This window comes from Meleagris gallopavo, chromosome 10 (genome assembly GCF_905368555.1).
Source record: "Meleagris gallopavo chromosome 10, MGAL_WU_HG_1.1, whole genome shotgun sequence".
In the NCBI taxonomy this organism is placed as follows: domain Eukaryota; kingdom Metazoa; phylum Chordata; class Aves; order Galliformes; family Phasianidae; genus Meleagris; species Meleagris gallopavo.
The window spans coordinates 21,283,458-21,309,577 of record NC_139413.1 but is presented as its reverse complement, the minus strand read 5'-3'; the positions used below and the strand labels follow the sequence as shown (position 1 = coordinate 21,309,577).

The following is a 26,120-nucleotide window of genomic DNA, read 5'->3' as shown; positions in this document are numbered from 1 at the left end:
GCGACTCTGCAGGCGGCGGGTTGCTCTTGGCGGAGCCAGGATTCGAACCCTCGTCCCCACACACTACTTCCACCCCAGCGGAGAGGCGGGGCGAGTCCCGCTGCCCAACGGGAGCTCGGCTTGCTGGCGGGCGAGGGGCGGGCCGCGGCGGCGCCGGCGGCTGCCATGGCGCGGGCGGGGGACCGGGACGCGGCTCCGCGGGGCCGGCGGGGGAGCAGCGGCGGCCCCGCGCAGCGCCTGTAGCCGCGGCGGGGCCCCGCTGAGCTGGCGAGTCGGGGCGCGGAGGCGGCGGGGGCCGTGGCGGCGGAAGGAGGAGAAGGAGGAGGAGGCGGCAGCGAGGGGCAGCCGCCGGCCGCTCCGCCGCCCCCCACGCCGCACAAGAGGATGAAGAAGCGCAAGGAGCTGAACGCCCTCATCGGCCTGGCAGCCGACGGCCGCAGGAAGAAGCCCGCCAAGAAGGGCTCCGGGCATCGGCTGCTGCGCACCGAACCGCCCGCATCCGACTCCGAGTCCAGCTCCGAGGAGGACGAGTTCACGGCGGCGGGGGGACGGGGTCGCTGCACCAAGTGAGAGCGGGGCTTCGGCCGGGGGCTGAGCCGCTGTGCGGTCACCGACCCTCTGGGGTGATCGGGGACCGTGGGGACGCGGCACTGAGGAGGCGGGCGGTGGGCATGGAGGGGTGAGGTTGGATGGTGATCTTAGAGCGTTTGTCTGCTTTCCCCAGGGCGGACTACATACGCTGCTGCAAGTTCTGTTACCCTCTCTGTGCTTTTGTCATTCTGGCCGCCTGCGTGGTGGCGTGTGTGGGCCTGGTCTGGATGCAGGTGGCTCTCAAGGAGGACCTGGATGTGATTAAGGAAAAGTTCCGAACCAGTAAGTACGTGTGGCTGTGCTGCTGTGTGTTTGCTTTGGGTAGCATGGAGAGCTCTGGCTGCCCACCTGCTCGCTCTGCGCCTGTAGGCACAGAGCTGACACACTGCTGTGACTGGAGGAGGCCTCTGAACCCAAAATAACTGGAGGCTGAGCAAGCCTAAGGCATGTGGCGTGTGTTCTTACTGCTGGTACCTCCCAAGGAAGAGGGACACAGCCGCTTGTACGTATATGCTTCTGAAAGACCTACTTTGGGTTTGGCAGTGCTCCCTTCTGAAGCCACTGCTATAAAAAGTTCTAAGAAAGCAGCCTGGGGAATTTTGATCCTTCTTCACTCCGCTCCCACCCCCCCATCCTCCCCCCCCCGCCCCCCCCCCAAAAAAGGAGGTTTGTGTTCTTGTCTTGAGCTCTAATTGTCTTGAGCTCTCTTGCCTCTAATACTTGCAGTTCTGTTACTGCAACTTAAACGTTACTTTATGTTTATCTGATATATCTTTGGAGGGTTTATCTTGCTTTCATTAACCCATGTTTGTTCAACTTAGTGTTCTGTTGCATATGGTGCGGGGTTTTATCGTGTTTGATACTTTGGACCAGAGGTAACTTGAAGTTTGTCAAGTTTCCTCTGTTTAAGCCAACATTTAAGTTTTCAGTACTGTAATTGCTGCTGTAGTGCTGAGGTATAACAGATGACAAGGTTTACCTGAAGTGCTCTTTGCCTTACCTCCGGATACAAAATATGCTTTGGTACCTTATTTTAGTAGTGCATGAAATTCCATCTATGGAAAAAGGCAGCAGTAAGCAGAGGAGCTGTGTGAAAGGAGCAGAAGGAAGCAAAGCTTGAAGTTTTGCCTGAAGAGTATCTTTGTTCAGTGCAGATTTTATCCCATAACCTTTTGTCTTTATGTTAGGATTTTTTTATTTTTTATTTTTTGCCTGGGCAATTTTAAAAACAAGGCCAAAGTTCTTGGAATTGAACTGAAAAGTTTGAGGATGCTCAGGCTGGAGGCAAGTAGAGAGCTTCATTTGTTTATGGTAGAAACAGATACTGAGGAAGTGTGCTTGCTGTTCTTAGAGAAGTTCTCAGCTGTGAGTGTCTGGGGCTTCCTGTTGGGTGTGTAAAGTTGCTGCAAGGTGGGGAGGAGCTGATTGCTGAGCTGTCTGCCAAGGTGGAGTCTTCTGGCTGGCTAGCACTGCCTTGTGGCTCTAGGCTCTAAGCATGCTGAGCCTGGTTTTGTCCTGTTATGGGTAAGCTAACTGCTGGCCTTCATGCACTGATGTACTTGAAGCCGTGGAGTGTACTAGCAGTAAAAGTTCTATATGATGACATCTGTTGGCTTTGGTGTAGTAAAGTTTCATCATTCCTGTTGTACACAGGCATCTTTGTTAAAGCAGTTGTTCACTTCAGGCACGCTGTCTGGCTGCCACAGATGTGCTTGTTCTCTCCTTAATAGCTCTGATAGAAAAACAGCACATTATCCTTCATGCAGTGATAAAACAGTCCTGCATTTCTTTGTTGCTGAAGTGGCATCCCTAGAAGCTGGATGAGAGAGGCATCATTAAAAACAAGAACAGTAACAACACAAAGACGGACGGCAAGAATAACCTGGTTCCAAAAGATAAACTCTGCTTTGGTGGAGCAGGTGGGTGGAAGGAGGAGCAAAGTCATGCAGGTCCATTGTTCCTGTTCCAGAATAAACAGTCTTCTCTGAATCTTCATCTCCATTTTTTTTCCCCCATAAGAGCAGATTCCTAAGGCAGGTCTTACCTGCCATCCTTCGAGCAAGCTGAGTGTGGAATGAGAGCTTTTTTTTGTTGTTGTTTTTTAAATAAGACTTCTTTGTATGTCTAGTACATTTAGAGTGGGTGGAAATCATTGTAACATTGCCATTTGGTTGTTAGTAGTGATGCTAAGAATGTGCATGTAGTATCTAACCTTCCTAGCACTGTAGGAAAGTCTTAAATGCAGTTTTACTGTACACAGTGAGAGTAACAAAATGGAAAGTAAACTGTTTACAAGAGCCTTTCACGTGAGGAGACATCTGATTCAGTGCCATGTAATTGCATCAAGGTATGCAAGTGCACAAGCAACCATGAGTTTGATTTGGCTAAAACACACCTTTAAAGAACATTGTAACCAGAAGCATTGTTTGAATCTTGGGCGATCAGTGCAGGTTACTCCATTCCTAGAAGTGACTTTAGAACTTGCTTTAAGAGAGGTGAAGTGGCTTTTAGAAAATGCACACGTTCTGTGTAATTAGGCATCCACTCCGTGGGCATCAAGCACTCTTGAAGGGCTTTGTCCCCTTTGGGCCCTATGGAATTTCCCACATGGAAATTCATCCTGAAACACAGTCAGGTCTCAGTGCTGTCAGCAATCTGGGCTCTGGAAGATGGCAGTCTGTGCTGGAGCGTTGCAGAGCGGAGGTGCTGGTTGTGCAGAATCCTGTCATCCCCATCTCAAAAGCTTTGCTCTCTTGTTTCCCATACCTGAGGATTTAGGGTTGCCTAATAGTACTTGCAGCTAAACAGCTTAGTCACTGCACATCCAGAAGAGCTGCATTTCTCAGGCTCACTAGAATTCATTTGAGCCACGTTTTCCCCTTCTCTGTTATTAAATGCAGTAATGATTGACTTTATTTCTAAGGCATGTGTCTATTGATTTGTTTACCAACAGATATTGGTGTGTGAGCTTATCCATTTTTCTCAGTTGTCTTGTTGTCATGTGGAAGAACTGTAATCACGTTAATCTCTTTGGAATTCACTGCATCACCAGTGACCTCTTTATATGGGGCACTGAGTTTCATTTCACATGTCTCCTTTGCCCTAGTGATGTTGGTAGTTTGTGTTTCTGTTGTTATTATTTCCTATCTCCATGTCAAAGTAGTGCCAAATAACAGCACTAAAAAAAGACCTGTTGAAGTTTGCTGACAGGGCTATTGCAAAGCCTTACATTCAGTAAGGTCTTGTTGGGTTTTCTCTACAGACATCAGCTACTTTTTCAAGCAGATATTTAGTACAGAAGTGGCAATAAACTCATGTAGAAACTGTTACTGCTGCCTTAAACTACTGTAGATGTTTCTGCTTGTAGTTTGTTCCTCGCCTGTTCGACATTGTTTACTTGGATACCTAAGTTTTATTTTTTTTTGTTTGTCTGTCTAGTGGAGTCTAATCAAAAGACATCCTTCCAAGAAATTCCTAAACTGAATGAAGATTTGGTGCAGCAGCAAAAGCAACTAGAGCAAATTGAGACTGGAGAACTGGGGCTGAGTAAAGTTTGGATAAATATCACAGAGATCAATAAACAGGTGAGGAGAACTAAGTGCTTAATTCTGAAAAATCAATTGGATGTTGTGTTTACAGAAAATATAAACCTGCTAGCAGGGAAAAAAAAAAAAAAAAGCTCATTTAGTGCAGTGATGAGCCATTCTCTAAGGACTTCTGTGGCCAGATGCTGAACTCCTAAAGTTGAATGGTGTATTAATACTGAGCCAAAGAAGACAGAACATCCAGTTAGACTGGAGATTTACTGCAAAGAGGAAAAGTTATGCAATGATGGGGAGGCTTGTGGCAGACTTTAAAAAAACAAAAACAAAAACAAAAAAAAACCAAAAACTGAGAACTGTGCATTTATTTATTTTCTTGCCAAATAACTGTGGTGTTTACCAGGACAGATTTGATGTTTCAGATTTAAGAGCATCTCCAAACATTTTGTGTGCACAGAGGGAAGTTAATTCACGTCAGTGTTTGTTGATCTTTCTCCAGAGGAAGTACTGGTGTCTCGTGAATGCAAAACCTGCTAATACTCACTTGGAATCTGAGCTGGAGTAAATCTTAGCTCTGTTTACTCTGGTAGAACTAAGCCACTTAACAGAAAGCTGTTTCCTTAGCTGATGTATTAGCTCACTTCAAACAAATCATCCAGGCAGGGTCTTACTGAAGTTCTTGTCTTAGAGTTTAGTGACAGTTCATGACTGCTCACAGTTAGTGGTATCCAGAGGTACTTTCTTTTACTGGTGCTTTCTTTTTCGTTTTAAAGACCATTGGGGTGCCTGCTCAGATGGGTTGTTTTCATCCCCATGCAGTGATGGAGAGATTAGGGGTGGGAAGTGCATAAACACATCTGAAAATTGGACTTGCTTGCTTTGGCACCTGACAATACATGTTATCCACAGATATCTCGGTGCTTAATGGGACATTTAGGAGGCTATTATCTGCTTCTTGATGTTAGAGATATACGTGGGACATGCTTCCTGCAGGCCCTTATATTACTTTGGGGTCTGGTCACATTCTTGGCCAGAATTCAGTTGTTGTTTTTCCATGAATTGTTGGGATGCACTGCTGGGAATTATTTCAGCCAATATCCACAGCTGTGAGGCTAAAGCCTGCACACCAGCTGGTCAAGGTTGGCCTATTGTAAAGCTAGGATCTTGTCCCTTTTATCAGCGTGCAAAACAGCTCCTTTTCATGGCTAGAAGAAAGTGGGTTTTATGTGTTCTACTTTTCAATTCTCAAATATGAGGAAACTGATTCTTCATTTGTTTCAGCTACTGGGGGCTACAAATTGATCTTAAAATGGTAATGCCAGCAATAAAGGACCAGCTTGTGATCACTTGTAGTTTGACAGCCTCTTGATTGGAATGAATAACTTGTCTTGAAGACTCATAGAATGCTTGTCATCTGGGTGAAACAGTTGAGAGAAACCACTTCTTAACTGAATGTGTTAATGATATGTGCACAGTTTTTGTCCATCACTCATCTGGAGAAGTTGCATGGTTTTGCTGGGCGGGTTTGTGATTGCTAAATGCAGAACTAGATGAGTGTTTCCTCTATGTAAAGGTTTCTTGTGCAATATAAAAATAAAATAACAATCTTCCTTTAGCAGCAACCTGTCAAAAAGGGGATGAGTATAAAATGGGTATGGCCATGCTTGTCATTCAGTTTAAAAAACAAACTTCTTGCTTCTCTTGCAAGAGGCAGATAATTTTTAGTATAGCCTAGGCAGGACTCCTAAGCTAGAAACAAGAGTGTTTTGTGTCTGCATGTATGTGTATATATATATCATATATATTCAGCTTTATCTAGTGTTAAAAATGAAGTCCTTAATTATGTGAAAGTTCATATTCAGGGTTAAAAGTGAAGTCGTTAATTATGTGAAAGTTGATAATCAGGGTTAAAAGTGAAGTTGTTAATTATGTGAAAGTTCACAGTCAGGGTTTTGCTGACTGATTGTAAACATTCCTCTTTGTAGATAACGCTATTGACCTCAACAGTAAATCATCTCAAAACCAACGTGAAGTCTGCTTCTGATTTGATTTCTCTTCCTGTCACAGTAGAGAAACTCCAGAAGGCAAGTACCATAGATGTGTGTTGCTAAGTGCATCCTGCAGCACTGGCCTGCTGCTGGGCTCTTGGGGACAGAGAGAACAGCAGGAATTACCTGAACTGTACGTGTGGAATAGTGGTTTCTCTACTGCTTTTAAATTGCAGTTCATATAATTGATAGTGTATGGTCCTAAGATAATGTGTTGCAGACGTTAAAAAAGAAAACAACAACAAATGAAGGTCTTGGCTCTACCTTTTTGGAAATCCGTATGTTTCTGTTTATGTTGTCACTTCTTTAACTTGGAGGTTCCTTTTCTTCAGCCTACTGATCTGCTACCAATATCTTACATGACATTAAGAAGTCTGTCTGCAGTTTTGCAGTACGTGCACAGCAAAGCATATATTGTACTGGAATGTTTACTGATAGTTCCTTGAATGGCAAGCCCAAATGAATGACACAAGCATACAAAATGACCTCTGTTAATACGATGTTTTTCTGTGCCCCTTAGCTTGAGCCTTCTTTACTGGCCCGTTCATTATGGTTAAAGAAAGGCTTGTCGAAACTTTCCTGAGTCTTCCATGGCAGTTCTGTTACTTAGCCCAATATAAATATTTATTGCTAAAGCCAGTTGTCAGTCCAGTTCTCCTTGTGGCTTCTATGGGTTTCCTTTTCTCATTTCCTATTCCTACTAAGTTATCATGTAATCAGCGAGCTAATGCATAAAGCAAGCAGTGTGGTTTGGTTGACCAGGCTGCTAGGATTTCTTTTTCTGGGAGGGCTATAGAGCTGTTACAAGCATGCTGGATTTCCACTGTGTCATAAGTCATACCGAAGTAGAGTTTAGATCCTGCATGTAATTTATGTAGTAACCTTGGTGTTATCTTGCTGCACTTAACAACAGTACTATCAGTACAAAGTTTTAGGGCCACAAGTTTCATCTTGCAGTGATCTGCTGAGCAGCCAGGCTTTTTTTTGTGTGTGTGTTAAGTCTGCTTGGTTGTACCTTGTGAAAATGAAAGAGACTGTCAGAAACATCCAGAGTTCATTTCAGTCTCTCCCATTGAACAGAAGGAAGGTGTCAGATGTGGCATCTGTTTCCTTTCCTCTTTTGATGCCATCTTTCTTGCATGTATGTTTTATAAGGTTGTTGTAATAAAAAACAACCTGGAAGCCTTCTAGGAAGTATACTATGAGTGTTGAAAAACTATTCTGATGTCTAAATGCAACAATTTTAATGTTGCTTTTTTTTTTTTCCCCCAGTATCATGCCAATGAAAAGAAATGAATTTCAAGACTCAGGCTTCTTTTAGAACACTGGCTGATGCTATAGCTTCTGGGGGATGCCATAGCTGGGTGAAGCTTCTCTGGGTGATGGAATAGCTTCTGTCAGAAGAGCTTTGGGTGTAGGTGGGGGGCCCAGCTTTTGGTGAGTGCAGAGAAAATGTTCTGCCCAACAACTTGTGCCCAGCTGTGTTTGGGTCACCTGCCTATAAGAGAAGGAAAGAATGAGGGTGCAGCAGTCAGAAGCAGCAGTGGTGTCACAGCACATAGGCTGACCCACAGAGCTCATGGGGATTTTCCTGATGCTTCAGTGCCCTCCTTCCATTAAAAAAATAAAGGCAATGCTGGCTTGGAAAGCAGGTTAGTAAGCTTCAGCAGACCAGTTCTGCAGTGTATGACGCGTCTCCTGAGTAGCCTGAAAGCTGATTAGGGCAGGGTAAATCCACAGTATCAGCACCTGTGTGTTTAATACTAATACTTCATGCAAAGAGGAAGAAAAATGTCTTGATATCAGGACTTATTTTTTTTAATGCCAAAATGTTTGCGTTGCTTTGGGAGCCTGAAGGCTGTAGTTGTGGTTTCCTTGAGTGTCATGGTGTAGGGTGTGGTAATTTTTTGGCCGAGATGCCATGGGTATAGGTGCTGTTTTGTTTGCAAAGGAGGTTATATCTGTGGCAGACTGCCTGCTGCTTCATCAACTAAACATTGTGTTCAGGGCACTGAAACGTTGGATTTTTGCTGAGATTTTTGTCTCCTCCTTTCTTTCAGACTGTAGCGACCATAGGCAGCACTCTTACCAGTGTTTCTCATGACGTTGAAAACATACAGACAGCTATTGAGGAATACAAGAAATCCATCGAAATACTCCAGAATGACATGGTAAGAAATTTGTACTGGTTTAACAGGGTGTGTTCTGAGTTTACCTGCCTGATTTGAAAGAAGCATAAGAGCTCTGTGAAGTTCTTACCTTATGTCTTCAAAACGCTTTCCAAGTCTCAGTCGATGCCAGTTGATACATTAATACGTTGCTCATCCTTGTGTAGCATCTCCTGTATGATACCAAGCATGTGTTTATCTGGTGCCACAATTGATCACTGCTACACTTTCTGTCCTGGAGGTTTTTGCATTTTACTACTCTAAAGTTGTAGAGCCTTGGAACTGTCTGCTTTTTGTGATGCAGAATGCTGCTTATGGTAACTGCACTGAGTCCTACAAGTGAAATTGTTGAGATGATCTGCTGGTCGAATTAAGGATGTGGGTGAGGATGAGGTTATTGACCATCCTTACTAGGAACTGCTTGCTGTATTTATGCTGACTTCTCTTCTAGTGGAAAAACAGCAAATAAATAGTTTTTCAGTTACAGTGCAGTACAACACTACATTAAATTGTATTTTATCTTCAAATACTCTTGTTATGCATCTTATGAAACTAACTAGTGAGTGCTGCAAAAACTTGGTGGATGTGACTGTATGGCAATGGTGAAATGTGTGCCTTAATACTACTTTAAAGGAGAAGAGCCATTTTGGGGGGTTTAATTAAAAACAACATGTTTGACCTTGTACTGTAGTAGCCTAGTTAAAATACTGAACACACAACAGACCTGAGCAACAATAACTATCACAGAATATCTTTAGTTGTGATCTGCCAGTTCTTAAGAGCTTAGTATTTGTTACAAGCATCACTTTCTGCTTCTTTCTTTAGAAGGAACTGAAACGCTCCACTGCTCTGCCCACGACTGAGAAAAATCAGACAGAAAATTGCAAACAGGTATTTTTCTCCCTTGCATAAAGAATATTGATACAGCTGGGTAGTAGTATACGAAAAAAGTACGGTTTTTATGAAGGCAAAATACAAATGGCATATGTCAGAACCAAGTACAAGATAATATTACTGTAGTTTGTTTCTGTACATGTGCAAACATGAAAGTATTGTAGCCTGAAAGCACTTCTTGTGTGTGTATTAACTAAGTGAAAAGTAAAAATCGAATATCAAACAAATTACGGCGTACTTTGCTCATGTAGATGATTTAAAAGCTTTTTATTGAATGGATTTTATGGCAGGTAATTGCCAATCTGGGCAAATCTAGGAGTGGCATGTGTTGAGTCACCCTTGAAATAATGATGTGTGCAAAGAGGAGATTAAAAAAAAAAAAAGTATCCACGCTCACCTCAAATGGTTTGTAATGTAATTATATTGAATATACTTAATGTAATTAATACATTCCTCAAAAGTGTATAAATGTGCCTAGTACCTGCTTTTTTGGGGGAAATAATTGGTGTAGTTACTAAGCTTGCTTTGGAAGACGAGATGAATAGGCTTTGTGTGTTTGCTGGCATAGCTGAATTGATTGCATTAGCAACAAAGAGGTTAGCCTTGAGGAAAATCAAACTTTGAAAGCTGGAATAACTTTGTGGAAGCTTCTCATTGAATGTTTCCAGTGTTTCTGTGACGAGACAGAAGTGTGCCTGGTTAAACTGGGTCAGCACCGTGTTGTTAATATCAGTAGTGCTGCAGAAGTCAAGTAAACCAACATCTCTTGGTTTTATATTTCAGGAAAGCCAGATGCTCCACGTAGCCTTGGAGGAGCTAAATAATACTGTAGTGACAAACCAGAAGTTGAATGACATTAAGCTTCTAACCGTGGATTCAGCCATTGGTAACCTCAGCCAGAGGGTTATGCTATTGGAAAACACTCCTGTTGCTGTGAATAAGCTGGACAAAAGAAACAACTTGTCTGCCAGTCTGGTAAGCATGACTATGGGTGTCTGCTAATTTCAGTTTGTTCTGCACAGCACATATACTGCTTCTTAAGGTCTAACTAAAGTGAATATGAAACTTCGGAGGCTTTATGCCTAGCAAACTTGGAAGAAAAAAGCTTTATTATAGAAAACAGTAAGTACATAAATATACTCAGCTTTCCTCCACTTTCACTGTAGGGGAATGATACAGCTACCTCTCTAAAAGTGGAAAATGAAGATCAACCAGATAATGAAACGCATTCAAATAAAGAACTGAAGGTAAAGTAAGGAAACAGAAACTACACTGGGTTAGTAGACCCTGTAATTGTCTTACAGTTATGTTTTAAATGAGACTTGAGAAAAGATCTGCAAGCAGGCTTATCTGACTTGATTTCTTTTAAAAGTACAGTATAGAAGGACAGCTTACCTACTCCATTTTGGGGGAAAGGAAATGAATTAGGATGGAAGACAAGTTGGAGTTTAAAGTCTTGCCATTCTGATTATGTATGGAATAACATGGCAGAGCTGCTTAATATCCTTTCATGTAGCTGAAAGTTTAGGGAGGTTCAGACCATTGGGTGTTGCACTGAGAGACTTTAGTAACTGCCTCAATTTGAATTCCCATTGCCATGCTTTCAGCAAAGCTGGTGCAACTATTGTGGCTTCATGCTATAAATGGTGTTATAGCATTTCCCTGCGTATAAAGACTTTCTTGGGCTTATGTTTATTCTTGATAAGCATAATTCAGCATAGGGGAAATCATAAAAGGATAATGGGAAGAAAATTCAAGAAGACAGTGGTGCCCAAGTTTGCACAGTCCTCTAACTTCAGATCAGTAGCCTTAGGAGCTAGCAGGAACTAGGGAAACTTTGTACTAGTGGACAATGTAATGACTGGCTGTGATGTGGTTTAACGGACTTAATGGAAGAGTGAAGTTATAGGTTGGAGTTGAGGGGTGGTGCTGTTAGTTTCCATCTTCTGGTAAGAAGACAGATGAGTGACCTGGCTATGCTGTCAAATCAGACTTGAAATGCTGTGAACTGAAGCTGTGATCTGGAGCTTTATAATAAAAAGAATAGAAGAGATAAAGATGTAAAAGACATGCTTGACAGAGGTATAGTAGTGTCAGCCTTAAGGCAGTCAGTGCTGCTGTAAAACATTTGAAACAATTATTTATTTCAATTTATGTATAAACGTTCATTCCAAGAACATGTTAAGTTTTTATAGTGCCATTTTTCTGTATCTTACCTATTTAAATAAGAAATATGGAAATTAAATGTCACATTCTTTTGAAATTAGGCAAAATAGGCAAAATACTTATCTTCTTTTGGGGTTTAGATTTTGATTCTGTAGTCTTGTTGTAGACGGTATGAATTTAGTCCTTATGTGTTCCCATAGATATTTTTAATTTTTTTTTATTTTTAATCTTGTTAATAATTTAAAACTTGGTCAGCCTGGAAAGCACGAAGTCATTCAAAAGTACTTGGATAATTTAAACTAATTCTTGCCTTAATCTTCTCCGTGTATTGAAGGGGGTATTTTGTAACAAAATTCTTTTCTGCAGGAAGCAGGAACCAGAGATTCTCAGGAATTAAATATCAGGGAGAAGCTTCAGCTACTCAATGCTCGTGCAAGTAAGCCAGATGATGACCGACCCATTGAGACATCAAAGAATGGTAAGGATGTTGTGCAACAGTAGCCTCTAAAAATGAATGTTCTCCCTGTAACTAAAAGAATAAGTAATGCAGGTGAATAAGTCACACTGTTTCCTTAAAATTTTTGGAGGTTAGTTCAGCTGAAGTCACAGAAAGCATCTCTTAGACATGGAAAATGATGTATGAATACAAAAGTTCGAAGATGACAGTTGCTGTTATGGGAGGAGATAATGATACATCCCTCGAGGAGGGAGAAGGTGGGGAAAGCAACCCAAGCAGGCAGATGTAGATTCAATTACTAAAGCTTGCTCAATACTTCCAGAATGGGAAGTGAAAAGCATTTGCCAACCAGTCATTCTGTGTATGATGTTTACAAATACGCTTTTTCCAAGTACAGCACAAAAGATTGAAGCTGGATAGCTGTCCAAAAATCAGGTTTTCTTTATTCTGTTCTTCCAGTTATTAGTAAAAGTGTGTAATATTCCTGTATTCTGAAACAGTTTTGTGCCGTTCTTATCCCATAAGGCATCTGTATGCAAAAAATATTAGTTCTGGAATTTTTGTTTGTTTCTGCTAACTGGAATTCTGTGAAATTAACGAGACTAATAGAAATTGTTTTGCAACAGTTGAAAGTAGTCCTAGTGCTATGACAAAGCCCACAGACCTTTCAAGGCTGGCTTCACGGTCAGCTGATGACAGCACAGAGAAGAACAGACAGCTGAGACATCTGTCCTTCCCAGGAGTTTCCAGCATAGAAGGTGTGTCCTCTCCTGGTTGACCTTTCCTTTTTCTAAATCTTCCGTGTAAATGTTCGGGAGGCGTTACGTATAACTGCAATTATGGCAGTGTCTGGATATTCTGTGATAAGTTTGGTCAAGTTGACAAGCTTGAGAACCACACATATAACAAGTGTATAAACAAAAAAAAAAAGCAGCAGAGATTTAAACAGGTGTGTTCATTAGGGTCAGTTGTTTGTTTTGAGTTCATTAAGTATTGTGTCAAATGCCCAAGAGACCGGGGGAGTAGTCAAGGTCAGAATTAAGGATGCTGAAAGAAAATGAATTAGGTGTGAATGTGTCTGTTGTTTGTCTTTTTCCTTTTTTTCTTCTTCTTTTCCTTCTCTCTTTAAGAGGGCGCTGCCTGGTGGAATGAATGGTTTCTAGATCTTGCTGTTCTGTCTCTTCAGCTGCTGAGAGGGCATTGCTTTGCATCAGAAAGTGAATAGACACTTTTCCCTTTATGTGATCAGTGCTGTTGGTATAGCAACAGTCATTCAGAGTTTGCTTTTGTGAAAGATAGCTGCATCTGTATGCAGTTGGTAGTGGTAGAACGGGCTATTAGCTGTGGCCAGAAATAGGGACTTCATTTTTATTTTTTTTTAAGACTTAAGAAATGTTGACGGTCATGTTTTGTTTTTTTTTTTTTTGTCTTCCTTATTGACAGCACAGAAGGCAAACTACACATTTAGAGATGCTTTATTTACTTAATGACTAGGTGGTAACACATAATGCAGTAAAACTGGAAGAGTAACTTGTACAGTGTTCCTGTGTGCTTCAAAGGATTACTTCTAAATCATTGTTCTTTTTGCAGATCTTCAGGATTTGTTTGACAAAGCACATGAAGATGCTGATGGAAAACTGTCATTTGAAGATCTTCAAAAGCTGCTGGGCTCTGCAGCCCAAGACTCACAGATCTTTAAGAAATTTGACACGGATGGTGATGAGAAATACTCATTAGAAGAACTGAGATTAGCTTTGGGTGTATAGGATAGAGGTGTAGGGATGTGATATTGAGGAATGCTACTGTAGGTAAAGGAAACTACGGGACATGAAAAAAACTGCACTTTCCCAGTGTTTTATTGACCTTTGGAGTGTACACATTGACATCTCTTTTTTCGTTTGAGTTTATTGAAAAGAAATTTACAGGTTTAGATGTCAATATGGCATAATATTGGGACTGTATTACAATCAGAAAATTCCCAAACTTGTTTAGAAGCACTTGCTGGTCTTTCTTTCTGAGGGAGTTCTTGTTTTTAATTTAAAATGTGTACATACAAAAATAAAACTATGGTTTTATATTTCACTGAAATTTGCCTTAAATTAGAGAGCTGCACTTTACGTAAAGCAGAAAGAAATCTGTCTTGTAAAGATGGGCTTTTTCTGCTTGTAAATATCTGAAATAGCTTAAATTATGCATATTTAAGGAGAAGTTAGTGTCAGGGGTTGTGTTGGCAGTAAACTGTTTATAATGAGAGACTCGAGCCTAAAAAGAGTGGTTGAGAGCTTCAGCTGAATTCTAGTTTTAACTCAGTATATCCATGGATATTTTGTTTGAAGTTAGGCAGAGGAAGGAAGGAGAGAGGAACCATGCACATCTATAGCAGGACTTACTTTCAGAGGGAAGAGTTGAATGTGTTTTTATATCATGAGCCTACAGGAGCAATTACCTACCAAGTGCTTGGGTTTTCACTTCAGCATTCTTTTAGCTTTGCTGTATTGCATCCAGATTACATTTTTTAAGATGAGCCTAACTGGTTTGAAAAAGAAGCTACTGAAGAACTTTAACAGATACTGAAGAGGTAAAAAGCCTACAATGCAGCCTGCATTGAGTAGCAGCCCAATAGCTCTAACCTTGCTCTCTGTGCAGGTAGAAGTGCACTGAGTCACGCTGACTGATTACTGCAGACCTTGTGATCAGGTTTGCTGATGCTGCTGGCTTCTTCCACCCACTGTTGTTGAGGTCACTGAGGAAGTGCCCTGATTAAAGCTCCTTGTCAGTAGGATTGTGAGCAGGTGGGGAAGGTTAAAGTAGAATTTGTTGTTGTTTCTTTTTTTTTCCTGGTTAACATGCATGTGATTGCTTCTTGGTACCTTAACCTTTGTCTTCTCCTCAGCAGAAGGATTTAAAAGGCAGAGCAGGCGGTTGCATCAGCGGTCTCTACTGACAGGTGCTTTGTGAGTGAGGTTTCCTTGGTACAGAGGAACTTAAAGCTGTGTTATGCTAGTGGATCTAAACACCAAGCACGTTTGTAATCTCCTGGAACAGGACAAAATACTTTTGCAGGAGGTGTTATCTTGCAGGCCAGATCAGGGCCAAATCAGATGATTCTGCTCACAGTATCACTAATCTTGTTGGGAGCTTTTTTTGCATGATTAGTGAATTGAATGTACCCACCTCACCGAAACATCAGTTTATGTGGAAGTCAGTTCATAGCTGTTGAATTTTGTGTAACTTTGGGCTGGATGTTTATAGTTGTGTGAATAATTGTATTCTGGAAGTATATATCAGTGGAGGAAAGTGCAAAATGAAACCCTTTTACCCATTGCCTAGGCTTCTCTCACTGTTGCTCTTCTCTCCTATTTGGGTAATGCAGACATGACCCAGTAAGGAGATGCTTTCGATGTGACATTTTAAAGCGCAGTATTTCAGAACAAATCCAACCAACCTTGGCTTTAAGAGGCCAAGAAGCCAATATTTGCTTCTTGCTGCTTCCTGCACCCTTTTATACACTTCCGTATAATTCCTTAACCAAATAATAATAATAAAACCCTAGCAATAAAATGTAACCATTCTGGTATTTTATTTGTACATACTGTATCATAGCCATATGCCAGAGTTTGCAAAATATTTTTGGAAGTATAATTTGTACGAAACTTACCTTAAAATTTAAGGAATTATTGTATTGCCACGTGAACCTACTGGTGTTTTGTTACTGTATGCTTTACTTTCTGAAGGCTTTTCAACAGCAATAGTGAAGTTTTTAGCTAGAGCTTGTTGAGAATAGCATGAGATAGCAGTGTCTTCTGTATGCAGCCAAGGAGCTCCGTTGGTAACCTGTTGGCATTAAGGCACAGCTGTCTGTGGTGCTGCTTAACATGCATGTCCAGAGTGCGGCTGGTTGCTGTTGTTGCTGCCATGTAGGATGGACTTGTGCTTTGAGTTTAACAAAATATTACCATGTAGGAGTGCAGCAGTAGCTTCTGTTTGGCCTAGGCTTGCTGGTAGCTCTTTGTTGCAGCCTTGGAGCACTGCTGTGATCTTCTCTGTGCCTCTGATCTCTATCCCATGTGCTTCCTCTGCTGTTGTGTGCTCGTGGCAGAGGGCGTAAGTGAGGGATGGTGAATGCGTTTGTCCAGATCTGTGAGGGTATGGTGGGATGTTTGTGTGGGAGCCCAGTGGCACGGCCTGCCCTTGGCAGCAGTCCTAGGGCAGATGGCTGAAACCAGGAGGTGAAATCGGAGAATCATTACGGTTGGATCAATGAGATCATTGGCAGCAGCGAGCACTCTGGGGCTGATTTAGGGCTCTGAGGTCAAGCAAGGTGACCTCACATTGGTGTGGAGGCTCCTGGGTGGCCACAAGCGCTGCCATCGGGGTGCAGCCCTGCTGGTGCTGTGGGACGGCTGTGCCCAGGCTGCAGCGGGAGCGCCGTGCCACTCCTACGCTCTGATGCTCGCTGTCATTTCCACCTTGTGTTGTTGTTACTTTATTTCTTGGTGACTCCCGCATAGGGACCGCTTTGTATTTTGAGTTTACCGAAGGCTCGCTGCTGTGCTGTACTCGTTTCACTAACGTATGACGGTTTCCCAGGTCCGTGCGAGCTGGCTTGTAGCTCCCGAACACCACACTCTTTTCTCATGTAACTTTATCTCAATAAAAGCTCATTCGTAGCGTTCGCCTCTCTCGCTCATTCGACAGCGGAACGGAACGGCGGGGCGCCGGGGGCGGGCGGAGCGCTGCTGCGGGCGGAACGGGAGCGGTGGCGGCGGCGCCATGGCGGGGCCTCTGGGGCAGGGCTGGGGGCTGGGGGTCGCGATGCGGAGCCGTGCCGCGCTGCGCCCGCTCGGGCTGCTGGCCCCGCCGTGCCGGGGGGCGACGGCCCCGCAATGCCGGAAGGTGACGGGATCGGGGGAGGAGGTGCTGGAGGAGAATCCCTTTTACGGGAAGTACCGTCATAAGATCCAGGAGCTGCGCAGGTTGGGGAGGGAGGGAATGGGGCTGGCAGAACGGGGTTAATCGCTTGGCGCTGTTAATGGTCTCTTATCTGATTCAGGTCCAATCCGGCTGTGTTTGAATCCCGGATGGAAAAAAGAAATGAAGTGAAAAAGCAGCCCGTGGGGTGTTCGAAGCAATCAGAGTTTGTCAGACGCATGGAAGAAAAGGCGAGGCCGGTTTTCCGTGTAATTGGTAGAATCAGTGAGTGCATCGTTAAGGCTGGAAAAGACCGTAAGGTCATCCAGTACAGCCGGTGAGATGGAGCCACATGAGGGTCCGTAGAGGTGTTCAAGAACGCATAGATGTAGCGCTAAGGAGCGTGGTTTGGTGCTAGGTGGGCAGTTGGACCAGGTGATCTCAGGGTTTTTTTCCAACCTTAATGATTCTGTGATTCTATACCTTTGTTATTGATGTAGGATCAACGCAAAGCTACAAATGCAGCATTCCTGCTGGAAAGGAGCCCCAGATCTTGCTCTCTAATGGCTAAGAATATCATTCCGGCATTATTCTGCTGTTTTTTTAGCCTGTAGTTTCTGAGCATAAGGGCTTTTTTAGGTGTTCAGTTAGTTTCAGATTAGTTTGGCTGGATCAGACATCAACTTGCACAGAAGGGTAATGGAGCTGTCAAGGGTCTGGAGTACTAATGTTATGGGGAGCAGCTGAGGGAATGGGATTATTCAGTCTGGAAAAGAGGAGGCTTGAGAGAGTTGCACCGGTGAGGTTCAGGTTGGATATTAGGAACAATTTCTTCTCGGAAAGAGCAGTGATGCGCTGGCACAGGATGCCCAGGGAGGTGGTGGAGTCACTGTCCCTGAAGGTGTTCCAGATGTGGCACTGAGGGAGACGTTCTGTGGGCATGGTGGCATAGCTTGGGGTTGAACTGGATGATCTTAGATGTTTTTTCCTACCTTAACAATGCGAATGAAAACAACAACAGTTCAGTAATATTGGACCTAAAATGAGTAATACTTTGCCTTAACAAATCTTTCCTAATCACCTAATTCACAATTCACGTTTTTGTTCTTCTTGTTGCTTCTCCAAATCAGTAGTTTATTGCAATAAAATGCACTGCAGCAATCTGTAAGCATCTTGAAGTTGAGCTCCTACTCAGAAGATGTCAGCAGACATGATATGCATGGCAGGCAGGGCAAATAAGTGGTACTACAGCTGTAAGAAAATTAATAATGTTTTCTTCTAGGCAGAAGACCTGAGCACAAGGACATCAGGATTCACACGATATAAGGTAAGGAAAATGAACCCAAGTGCTGGAGGATGCCCTAGCAAGTGAAGGGTAGACGTTAATTTGGCATATTGTTACCACCAGTCTTCAGCCAAGAGATTTGAGGTGCAACTAATCTTCCTTATGCTGCACTTCATTAGCAGATGTTCATTTACTATTGGGAGTCATTTACTATTGGGACTGTGTTCAAGTCTTCAAACTCCTGGCAGTCTGTTTTTATTATCCTGTCCTTTCTGACGTCCTGCATGTTCCTGCTAGCCAAGGAATCCCAGTAATAAATCAGAAGGTTAAGCTACCTCTACCGACTTTAAATATATTTCCAAAGTTCAGCCAGAAGAGGGACAGGAGAATAGTTTTTATTCTCTTTAACTTTCTTGTATTTTGGCAAACTTTCCTTGTAAAGCTGCCAGCAGAGCACGTGTGAGATGGGTGAAAGGGAAAAGCTGCAGCTCATTTTTCCAGTGCTTTGGAGATCTGCAGAACTGGAGTGAAACATATTCTCTGTCCTGACAGAATCTCTTGTGTTGTGCTTCAGTGTATGAATCCAATTTTCAGCATGTCACTGGTAAGCTTAGTAGTTTCTATGGTAATTCAGAGAACTAAGATTGCAAATTGAATTAAGTTGAACTTGCTTGATTTTGTTCTCTGTAATTGCATCCATTCATTCTGAAATCTCACTTGAATCAGAGAACTGTCACTGTGCCAGATGCCATATGCTTTGTCTTGCAGACGCTTGATTCAATTCTTAATGTTGAGATGGTGAAAGAGAAATCAGCAGAGGAAATAAAGCAGGTAATGGATTTAAATGGCATGGAGTTTGCTCCACATCCATAAAGCAGGTAATGGATTTAAATGGCATGGAGTTTGCCCCACACAATAATGATATTAAGCACATATGTGTGTGTATATGTGTATACATATATATATATATATGTATGATGTGACTTACCATGTGTTTGATCGCTCAGAAAGTATCACTGCTGCAACTCACAGCTATTTAATGTGGAGCTGTTTAGTTGGGATCAGCAAGCCCCTGTGAGAGGGGAATCCTGGCAGTAGCTCGTATGGATTCTGCTGTGCCTGTTTTGCAGGAATATAAGCAAAGCTTTAGCCATCTTCTAACTTCGCTTGTGTTTTTTGTCATGCAGGAGTTTTGTACTCAAACTAAAGATGGTTAGGGTTAGAAGGAAGAGGGTGCATTTGTTTCAAGAACAGTGTGAATCAAGTTATTCTCCTTACTGTCTTTTTAATTTGCACTGTTCCCTTTTATCTGGTTATATTTCTGTTCCACACTTATGATGTTGTCGGTCAGACTTGGCTGAAAAATGACCCCTGGGAGTGCTGATAAAGCTTAGTTGACAAATGCAGTTCTTTTTAAAGCATTTAACATACCTGCTAGATGCTTGCTTTGTAATTGTAGGTGATTTCTTTTGTTTCTTACAGATTTGGAATCAGTACTTTTCTGCAAAAGATACGGTTTATGCTGTAATTCCTGTAAGTAGTCCCTCAGCGAAAGAAAATGAGGCTTCAAGAAAAACTTTCTTGCCAGGGAGTTATTGCTTTCATTATTCAGTGAAAGGCCTTTGTTTCTGAAAACATTTATTATTTTCCCCTCCTGTCAGCTGTTGTCAAAGCTCGTACTTCTTTCTGCACACCTGGATTGAATTTCCACGCTTCTTTATTTACAGTATTTCTGTACATTCTTTGCAAGGCTATAGTATCCTTTTTTGTAGCATTTGTATTTTCACATAATTTTTTTCTCAAGATTTCTCTTCTCTTTGCTTTCTTCCCTGCAGCACAGACTTGTACTTTTAACAAGGCAGTGTTAAAGTGCTGGTCTAATAAACTTGTACTTCATTACGACAGTTCCATGCTGTTAAAGTTACTGGCAGCGCTGTTGTTCATTGAGAATGCGTGGTGCTTCCTGTGATAAGATCATATTTCTTATTCCTGATAACTTTACCAGCTGTTAATTGCTCTTATTCTGCATTAAGCTGAAAGCTTGTTGTGTTTGTTTGTTGGTTTCATTTTGGGGATAGACTTAAGGTGGTGTAGGCCTTCATGAGTGGGGTCACTGTTCCTTGTTGTGCTGCTTTAGAGAAGCTCTGGGAGCTTTTTAAAGCTATAATGCAAAGCATATTGTAGGCACAATGGGAATTAGTTTGTGGTGTTATTGAGGGGAAAAAAGCTATGTCTTCTGCCAGAAGTTTTTTTTGTTGGCTGGAAGAAAGGCGTCACGTAATTCTGAAGTGCTCAAGAGCGCAGATGGAGGAATTTTGTGTTGATGGGTAGCATGTGTTTTCTTTCCTGAACACCTCAGAGTAGGTATTAACACAAGATGCTGGTAGGAAGAGAGCTGGCAAAAGATTTGGGGGAGCACAGAAGACGTGTGAATGAGACAGCTGGGTTTCATCAAACCAGATATGCTTGTGGTTTTAATACAAACTGAAGCAATGAATATTTAAATAAATATCCTGCATTTTAGTACTTGAGAACAGTAATGTACAATCCATCATTTGGGGCCCAGAATGCATCATCTTGCTCAACTGTTGATGCCACGCTTGCTAAAAAGGATACAGCGTAAGCCTAAAGCGTGGCCTCCTGCCTCCAGGGGTAGAGCTGTGAATCCAAGAAGTTTCCTGCTGCCTCTTGGAGACAGTATTGTTCAAGTAGGGTATCAATGACATTTAGGTAATGAAGCACTCGTGTAATTTTCTGTGCATTTGTTATTAACTGTTTCCACAGTAGACTTTCTGTGGGTGGAAGCTGGGGAGTTGTGCTCTGTAAAGTTTAATGAAATGATACTGAGTAGCAACTGTGTCCACAGCTTTGTTACGAAAAAATAATTTTTCTCTTTCCCTAAAGGCAGAGAAGTTTGATTTAATATGGAAGAGAGCCCAGAAGTGTCCATCGGTACGTCTGGCAGAGATCCACGGTGTGGTGATGTGTAGTTGTAATGCATTTCTCCTGTCTAAAGCCTAATTCATGAACTTTTGACCCTCCTTTGTTCCTATGCATCGTATTGGCTCAATAAGTAAAGCGCAGGCGTGCAGGTATTTGTCACAGTGTTCAGATAAAAGCAGTGGCTATTCAGGTATACTGAAGAGTTGATCCAAGTGACAGGTGTCTAGATTGAAAAAGAGGTGTAGAGTTCAGAAATGTAAGCACAGAATCTCCCAAGGAATGATTTCATAGAATCATGGAATTGTGTAAGTTGGAAGGAACCTTTAAAGGCCTTTTAGTCCAACTCTCCTACAATGAATAGGGACACCCACAGCTCCATCAAGTGCTCAGAGCCCACTCCAGCTGGACCTTGACTGCTTCCAGGGATAAGGGCATCCACCACCTCTCAGGGCAACCTATGCCAGTGCCTCACCACTCTTACTGTAAAAATAGCAGCATGCATCTGGTATCCACTAACTGGTGTCTTGTGGTTAGACCTCTTCCATGCAGTTTTGTGTAGGCCAGCTTCACTGATGTTCTTTTGTATCTTTCCTTAATATTTAAAGTGCCCGTGATTTAATCTGGTAGAACTGTTAGCTGTAGCTACATGTCATCGTGGCATTAGACTGCATCTACATAGAGAACATGAGTTCTCTTGTCTCACAGTTGATGTGAATTGTTCCTGTTTCATCTTACGTTTGCTTGCTGGCAGTAAATAAAAGTAGAAATATCTTTAAGGGAGAGCTACAATAAATAATGGTGTTCTGTGTAAGTTCCTTTACAGAGCATTGTAATTCAAGGGTTGTGACAAGGGAAGGAAGGAAGTGGGGAGTTGGGTGTAGTTGAATCCCTTGTTACATACATAGAGTAAATATTCAGTGGGTTGTGTTATATGTGTATGACAGCACAACAATGCATAAAATGCCGAGGATTCTTGAGATTAGAGTTCACTGCTTCTCATGGGGGCTGGTAGGTATCTTGTAAGCCTCAATTAGAGAATTCCTGTTGCTTTGAAGAAGTTGAACTGCAGAGGATAGGAACAGCTAACAAGATAATGTTTCTTCAATTATGTACCATGTGCTGCTGGATTAGTATTGTTTTCTGCTGAAAGTACTGTTTTTTTTACAGTAATTTGTGCAGTGAAGCATGGACTTTGTGCAGATTGCACTTGCTAAGCTAGAAATTAAATCCTTTGCTGCTTCATAGAATCAAAGTTTAGCTAGGCTTTGCAACATCGTAGGTCTGATTGAGAAACTTTATCAGATTGATGGCTTGGTCCTGTGTGTTCTGTTTGCCAAGATCAAATATGTCTGGATACCTGAGCTACGTGGAGCTTAGGAAGTTAGTTACAGTTTTGAGTGCGTTTCTGTACGGTCCGTTGGTATTTAGTCAAGTATCCTGCTTGTTTCCTGCTCCTACACTGTCCTTCCTCTTGGTGTGGGAAAATGAGCAAGTCCCTGCCCCATGGAGCCAAACAGATTGTAAGTCTCAAAGAGAAAATGCTTGCCTCTTGTTCTGAAACAGGTAATAAGGTAACTGTACAGGATTGGCAACTCTGAATGTTCCTCATCTTGTTTGTGACCATTTCTAGTACTGTTAATTTTTTAGAAGCAAGCTGGCAGGTCACTGTGAATGCTCTCTACAGTCCTTTCCTTTGTCTCATATAATACTGATAACGATATGTCTGAATGTTGGTGATTTTCTGCTGTGGCTCTCTCTTAAGAGTTTATGTTGGAGGCCAGTATGACATTGGGATTTATTTTGTTCTGTGAAAAGGAGTCTTATTTTTTATCCCTTCTCTGCAGTTTCTGTATGCTTTGCCAAGAAAAGAAGGCTATGAGTTCTTTGTGGGGCAGTGGTCAGGAACAGAACTTCACTTTACTTCTCTAATAAACATTCAGGTGAGTAGTTACCATAACAAGTCTAAAGATGGCTTGGGAATATATATATATATATATATATATATATATAATTTATACTGAATAATTTGACGAACACGTTGTCTAGCTTAACTTGAAAACAGTTATCAGTGAAAAACTGCTCATAATTATGGGTATATTCAGTAAATTTATGGTACTAAGTGTCTCTTTCTTCTAAGAGAGAATCAGGTAGAAATTGAGCAGTCTCAGAACAGAAAGAAGAGCCAAGCATTTTAGAGTTGTCTGCGCAAACTGTTTAGAATACCTGTAGATGCTGTGAAATGCAATGCCTTCCTAGAAATTGCAGATTATTTTAAATATGGTCTTTGGTTAAAAAAAAAAAACCTCAAACTCTTCAAATTGCTTGTTTTCTGTAAGTACCAGAAATAATTAGAACTGACCCTTAAGCCCTGAAAAATGACAGTCTCCATAGCAGCTAATACTCAAAAGTTTTATAATCAAGCCCAAAAATGTGCAGTAAAGCTGAAGTTCTTTATGGGATACCAATAAAGGTTTCTTTCCTCCCTTCAGACCCAAGGTGAAGCTGCTCCTAGCCAGTTGGTCTTGTACCATTATCCTGAGTTGCAGGAGGAGAAAGGAATAGTACTAATGACTGCAGAAATGGACTCCAAGTTCTTGGTGAGAAAAAATGCTCATTGACTTCCCTCATTTTATGCTTGTTCTCCTATAGTTGCCCAGAGATGTGATGGATACTCCATCCCTGGCCACATTCAAGGTGAGGCTGGACATGGCTCTGAGCATCTGATGAAGCTGTAGGTGTCCCTGTTCTTTACAGGGGAGTTAGACCAGATGGCCTTTAATGGTCCATTCCAATTCAAACTCTGTTTCCATGTACTGAAAACAAATTAGAGTCTTAAAAAGATCCTTTCTCAAATAGTACTAGATTTCTTTAACCTAATCTATTTAGTGATCTAGGGGAGCTTAGAAGGAAATTAGCAATCTTTGGCTGTCTTGTGTTTGCAGTTCATACATTATTTTTTCTTACTCTGGTTATTATAGTTTATTTTTGTTAAATGTTTGGAAAATTCAGAAATACTTCTAATCTTGTTAATGGAAGCAAATGGAAGTGGTTGCCACCTGCCCCAAGTTAAATCAGTGTTCTGAACACTCTGACTAGTAGAACTAGTCAAAGCAAGAGATCTCCAGAGCTTTACATTGAGTTCCTTGGTGCCTCTGCTCTTTCCCTTATGTGTGGGTGTACTGTTATTTGCATATCTGTAATAGTATGGTTCTAGGACTTACGGCTCTAGAGATTAGAGTGGTAGAACAAAAACCAAAGCACCCTATCTCTAATTTGACCCACTTACATCATTTCTGAAACTACGTGATAATACATTTGCCCTGTTGTGTCATAGTGGGCAATCAAATTTTGCAAAGTAAATCAGCTGTAAGAAGAGAAAGGTGAGGCTTTGGATCTCTGCTGCGTTATAGTGGGTAAGGACCATGAAAGATGTGGTGCATGTTTGACCTCTGAGGTATAGGTTCTGCAGGAGGCTTGTTTGTAGGCACAGTGCCAAGGGCCAGAGTAGGTCAGGAACAGGAGTGAGATGATTTGTGAAGACAGTGAGTAGGACTGCAGTCTTTCAGCCCCTAAAGAATCTTTTTCAATGGGAAATGGCAAAACTCAGCAGTGACAAATTCTTCATTTTAACTTGCAGGTGGTCCCCGAAGCACAGTGCTTGGCGAATCAGGTGCAGCTCTTCTATGCAACGGATTGTTCTGAGACCTATGAATTAGTGGAGACCTTCAACCACAGATCCAGTGAATTTAAATACATGTCAGTTATAGCAAAGCTTGAGCACAGCGGCCTTGGAAAGGCACTGAGACCTAATCAGGTTTCTGACACGTCGTAGAGCCTGACCTGCGAGTGAAGGAGTCAGCAGCAGGAGGGGGGGAGTTCTCATCTGGGATGCTTCCCATCTCTTGTTTTGTGAATTTGAGCTACAAAAGGGATCTGGAAACATGCTGGGACTGTGGTCATCGAGTCTGGCACTGATGCAAGATGAGGACTTGGGTCATTTGGGCAGTGGTAACTAATTGCTGGGCTGAAGCACTGCATTTTGGCATAACTTTGTCAGAATGAGCAATTCTCTCATCTCTGATTTATGCTGCATGCTGTATTTTATTTTGAAATCTGAAATGTCAAAAGGGCAGCTATATAATGAAGTGCGTAGACATCAAGAGAGAGAGCAAAAGATGTTTCTTCTCTGTAAATGCATTTAAAATGCTGTCTGCCATTATAATTGCATGGTCTAGTGCTTTTAATTTGTGAAGAATTTATGCAGAATTGTCTATCAAGAAAAAAGAATAGGTCTGATGGTCTAAAACAGACTCCTCATTGTTACTTTGTGTGTGAGGTGCCTTGTGCAGATGTGTACCAAGGCCTGTGCCTTTTTCAGGACTGAAGAACAAAGTGCTTGGATTTGTTCTGGGAGTGTTTTGCTTCTTAATTGATATATTCATTTCATCTTGTTGGGTTTCTTAGAGACGTGTTGCTTGAGGAACAGGAAAACAAGTTCTTATTTCTGCATATTTTTGAGTAGTGAAGAGGAATTACCACATGCCTTTTGGAGTGATTTTTCTCAGGCTGGTACCCACACAGCCAACTCTACAAATGGTATTTAAAGAGACAAAAAAAAAAAAAAATAGCTCCTGTCCCCATATCAGGAAAGCTGCTATCTATGATGAAATGGCATAATAAGAGAGCCACCACCCCGTTGCTAAATGACAACTGGTGTGAATATGTGCACCTGCTTTAACACAGCAGTGTTTGTAGGAACCTGCCTTCGTGGGCTGCAGCAGGGTAGCTTTTTTTAAACCTTCTTTCAACAGAAAGATCCCAAAGCATTTGTGTTTTGAGCTTTTCTTGCTTTCGTCTCCAGCAGAGGCAGCCAGTGCATCCTCCTTTGCCAAAGAAGCAGAGGCATGAAGGATAAGCCACTTGTCTGTCTGTCAGAAGAGCAGCAACTTTTGGGGCTGTCCTCAACTGTGACCCAATACGGGTTTGATGAGTTAGATGAGTTACACAATGTGTTTGCTAGTGTAGCTACAGAGACCTGTCACGCCATGTGTTCTCAGCCCATTCTTTGGATGTGAGCAATGCTCAGCTGAGTTCTGAAGATAGATAGTGAGATTT

General features: G+C 42.0%; 2 protein-coding genes across 4 annotated transcripts; both read left to right on the top strand.

Annotated features, from left to right (window-relative positions):
* Positions 1-121: 121 nt before the first annotated feature.
* EFCAB14 (EF-hand calcium binding domain 14) lies at positions 122-16,541 on the top strand. 2 transcript variants are annotated; one of them, XM_031554923.2, is made up of 11 exons: positions 123-566; positions 725-873; positions 4,030-4,175; positions 6,119-6,217; positions 8,242-8,352; positions 9,175-9,240; positions 10,027-10,218; positions 10,410-10,490; positions 11,776-11,887; positions 12,493-12,624; positions 13,457-16,541. In XM_031554923.2, the coding sequence occupies exons 1-11, from the start codon at positions 385-387 to the stop codon at positions 13,630-13,632; spliced, it is 1,446 nt and encodes a 481-aa protein (XP_031410783.2). In that variant the 5' UTR covers positions 123-384; the 3' UTR covers positions 13,633-16,541. The 2 variants fall into 2 exon arrangements, with proteins under 2 accessions (XP_085088218.1, XP_031410783.2); XM_085232092.1 differs by lacking the exon at positions 10,410-10,490 and having other exon boundaries at positions 122-566.
* A 98-nt stretch (positions 16,542-16,639) lies between these two features.
* Positions 16,640-25,418, top strand: ATPAF1 (ATP synthase mitochondrial F1 complex assembly factor 1). 2 transcript variants are annotated; one of them, XM_019618793.3, is made up of 9 exons: positions 16,640-16,842; positions 16,920-17,028; positions 18,060-18,104; positions 18,831-18,893; positions 19,545-19,595; positions 20,967-21,014; positions 22,850-22,945; positions 23,655-23,699; positions 24,643-25,418. In XM_019618793.3, exons 1-9 carry the CDS (start codon positions 16,640-16,642, stop codon positions 24,835-24,837), a joined length of 855 nt encoding a protein of 284 aa, XP_019474338.2. In that variant the 3' UTR covers positions 24,838-25,418. The 2 variants fall into 2 exon arrangements, with proteins under 2 accessions (XP_019474338.2, XP_031410784.2); XM_031554924.2 differs by lacking the exon at positions 23,655-23,699 and adding an exon at positions 23,495-23,602.
* Positions 25,419-26,120: the final 702 nt, after the last annotated feature.

Bases quoted from the DNA above. Each gene is read 5' to 3' on its own strand.
- EFCAB14 (XM_031554923.2), top strand. From the start codon at position 385: ATGAAGAAGCGCAAGGAGCTGAACGCCCTCATCGGCCTGGCAGCCGAC. The intron at 10,491-11,775 runs GTAAAGTAAGGA...TCTTTTCTGCAG, and splicing joins ATTCAAATAAAGAACTGAAG to GAAGCAGGAACCAGAGATTC. The intron at 11,888-12,492 runs GTAAGGATGTTG...GTTTTGCAACAG, and splicing joins CATTGAGACATCAAAGAATG to TTGAAAGTAGTCCTAGTGCT.
- ATPAF1 (XM_031554924.2), top strand. From the start codon at position 16,640: ATGGCGGGGCCTCTGGGGCAGGGCTGGGGGCTGGGGGTCGCGATGCGG. The intron at 21,015-22,849 runs GTACGTCTGGCA...CCTTCTCTGCAG, and splicing joins GAGCCCAGAAGTGTCCATCG to TTTCTGTATGCTTTGCCAAG. The intron at 23,603-24,642 runs GTGAGAAAAAAT...TTTAACTTGCAG, and splicing joins AAATGGACTCCAAGTTCTTG to GTGGTCCCCGAAGCACAGTG.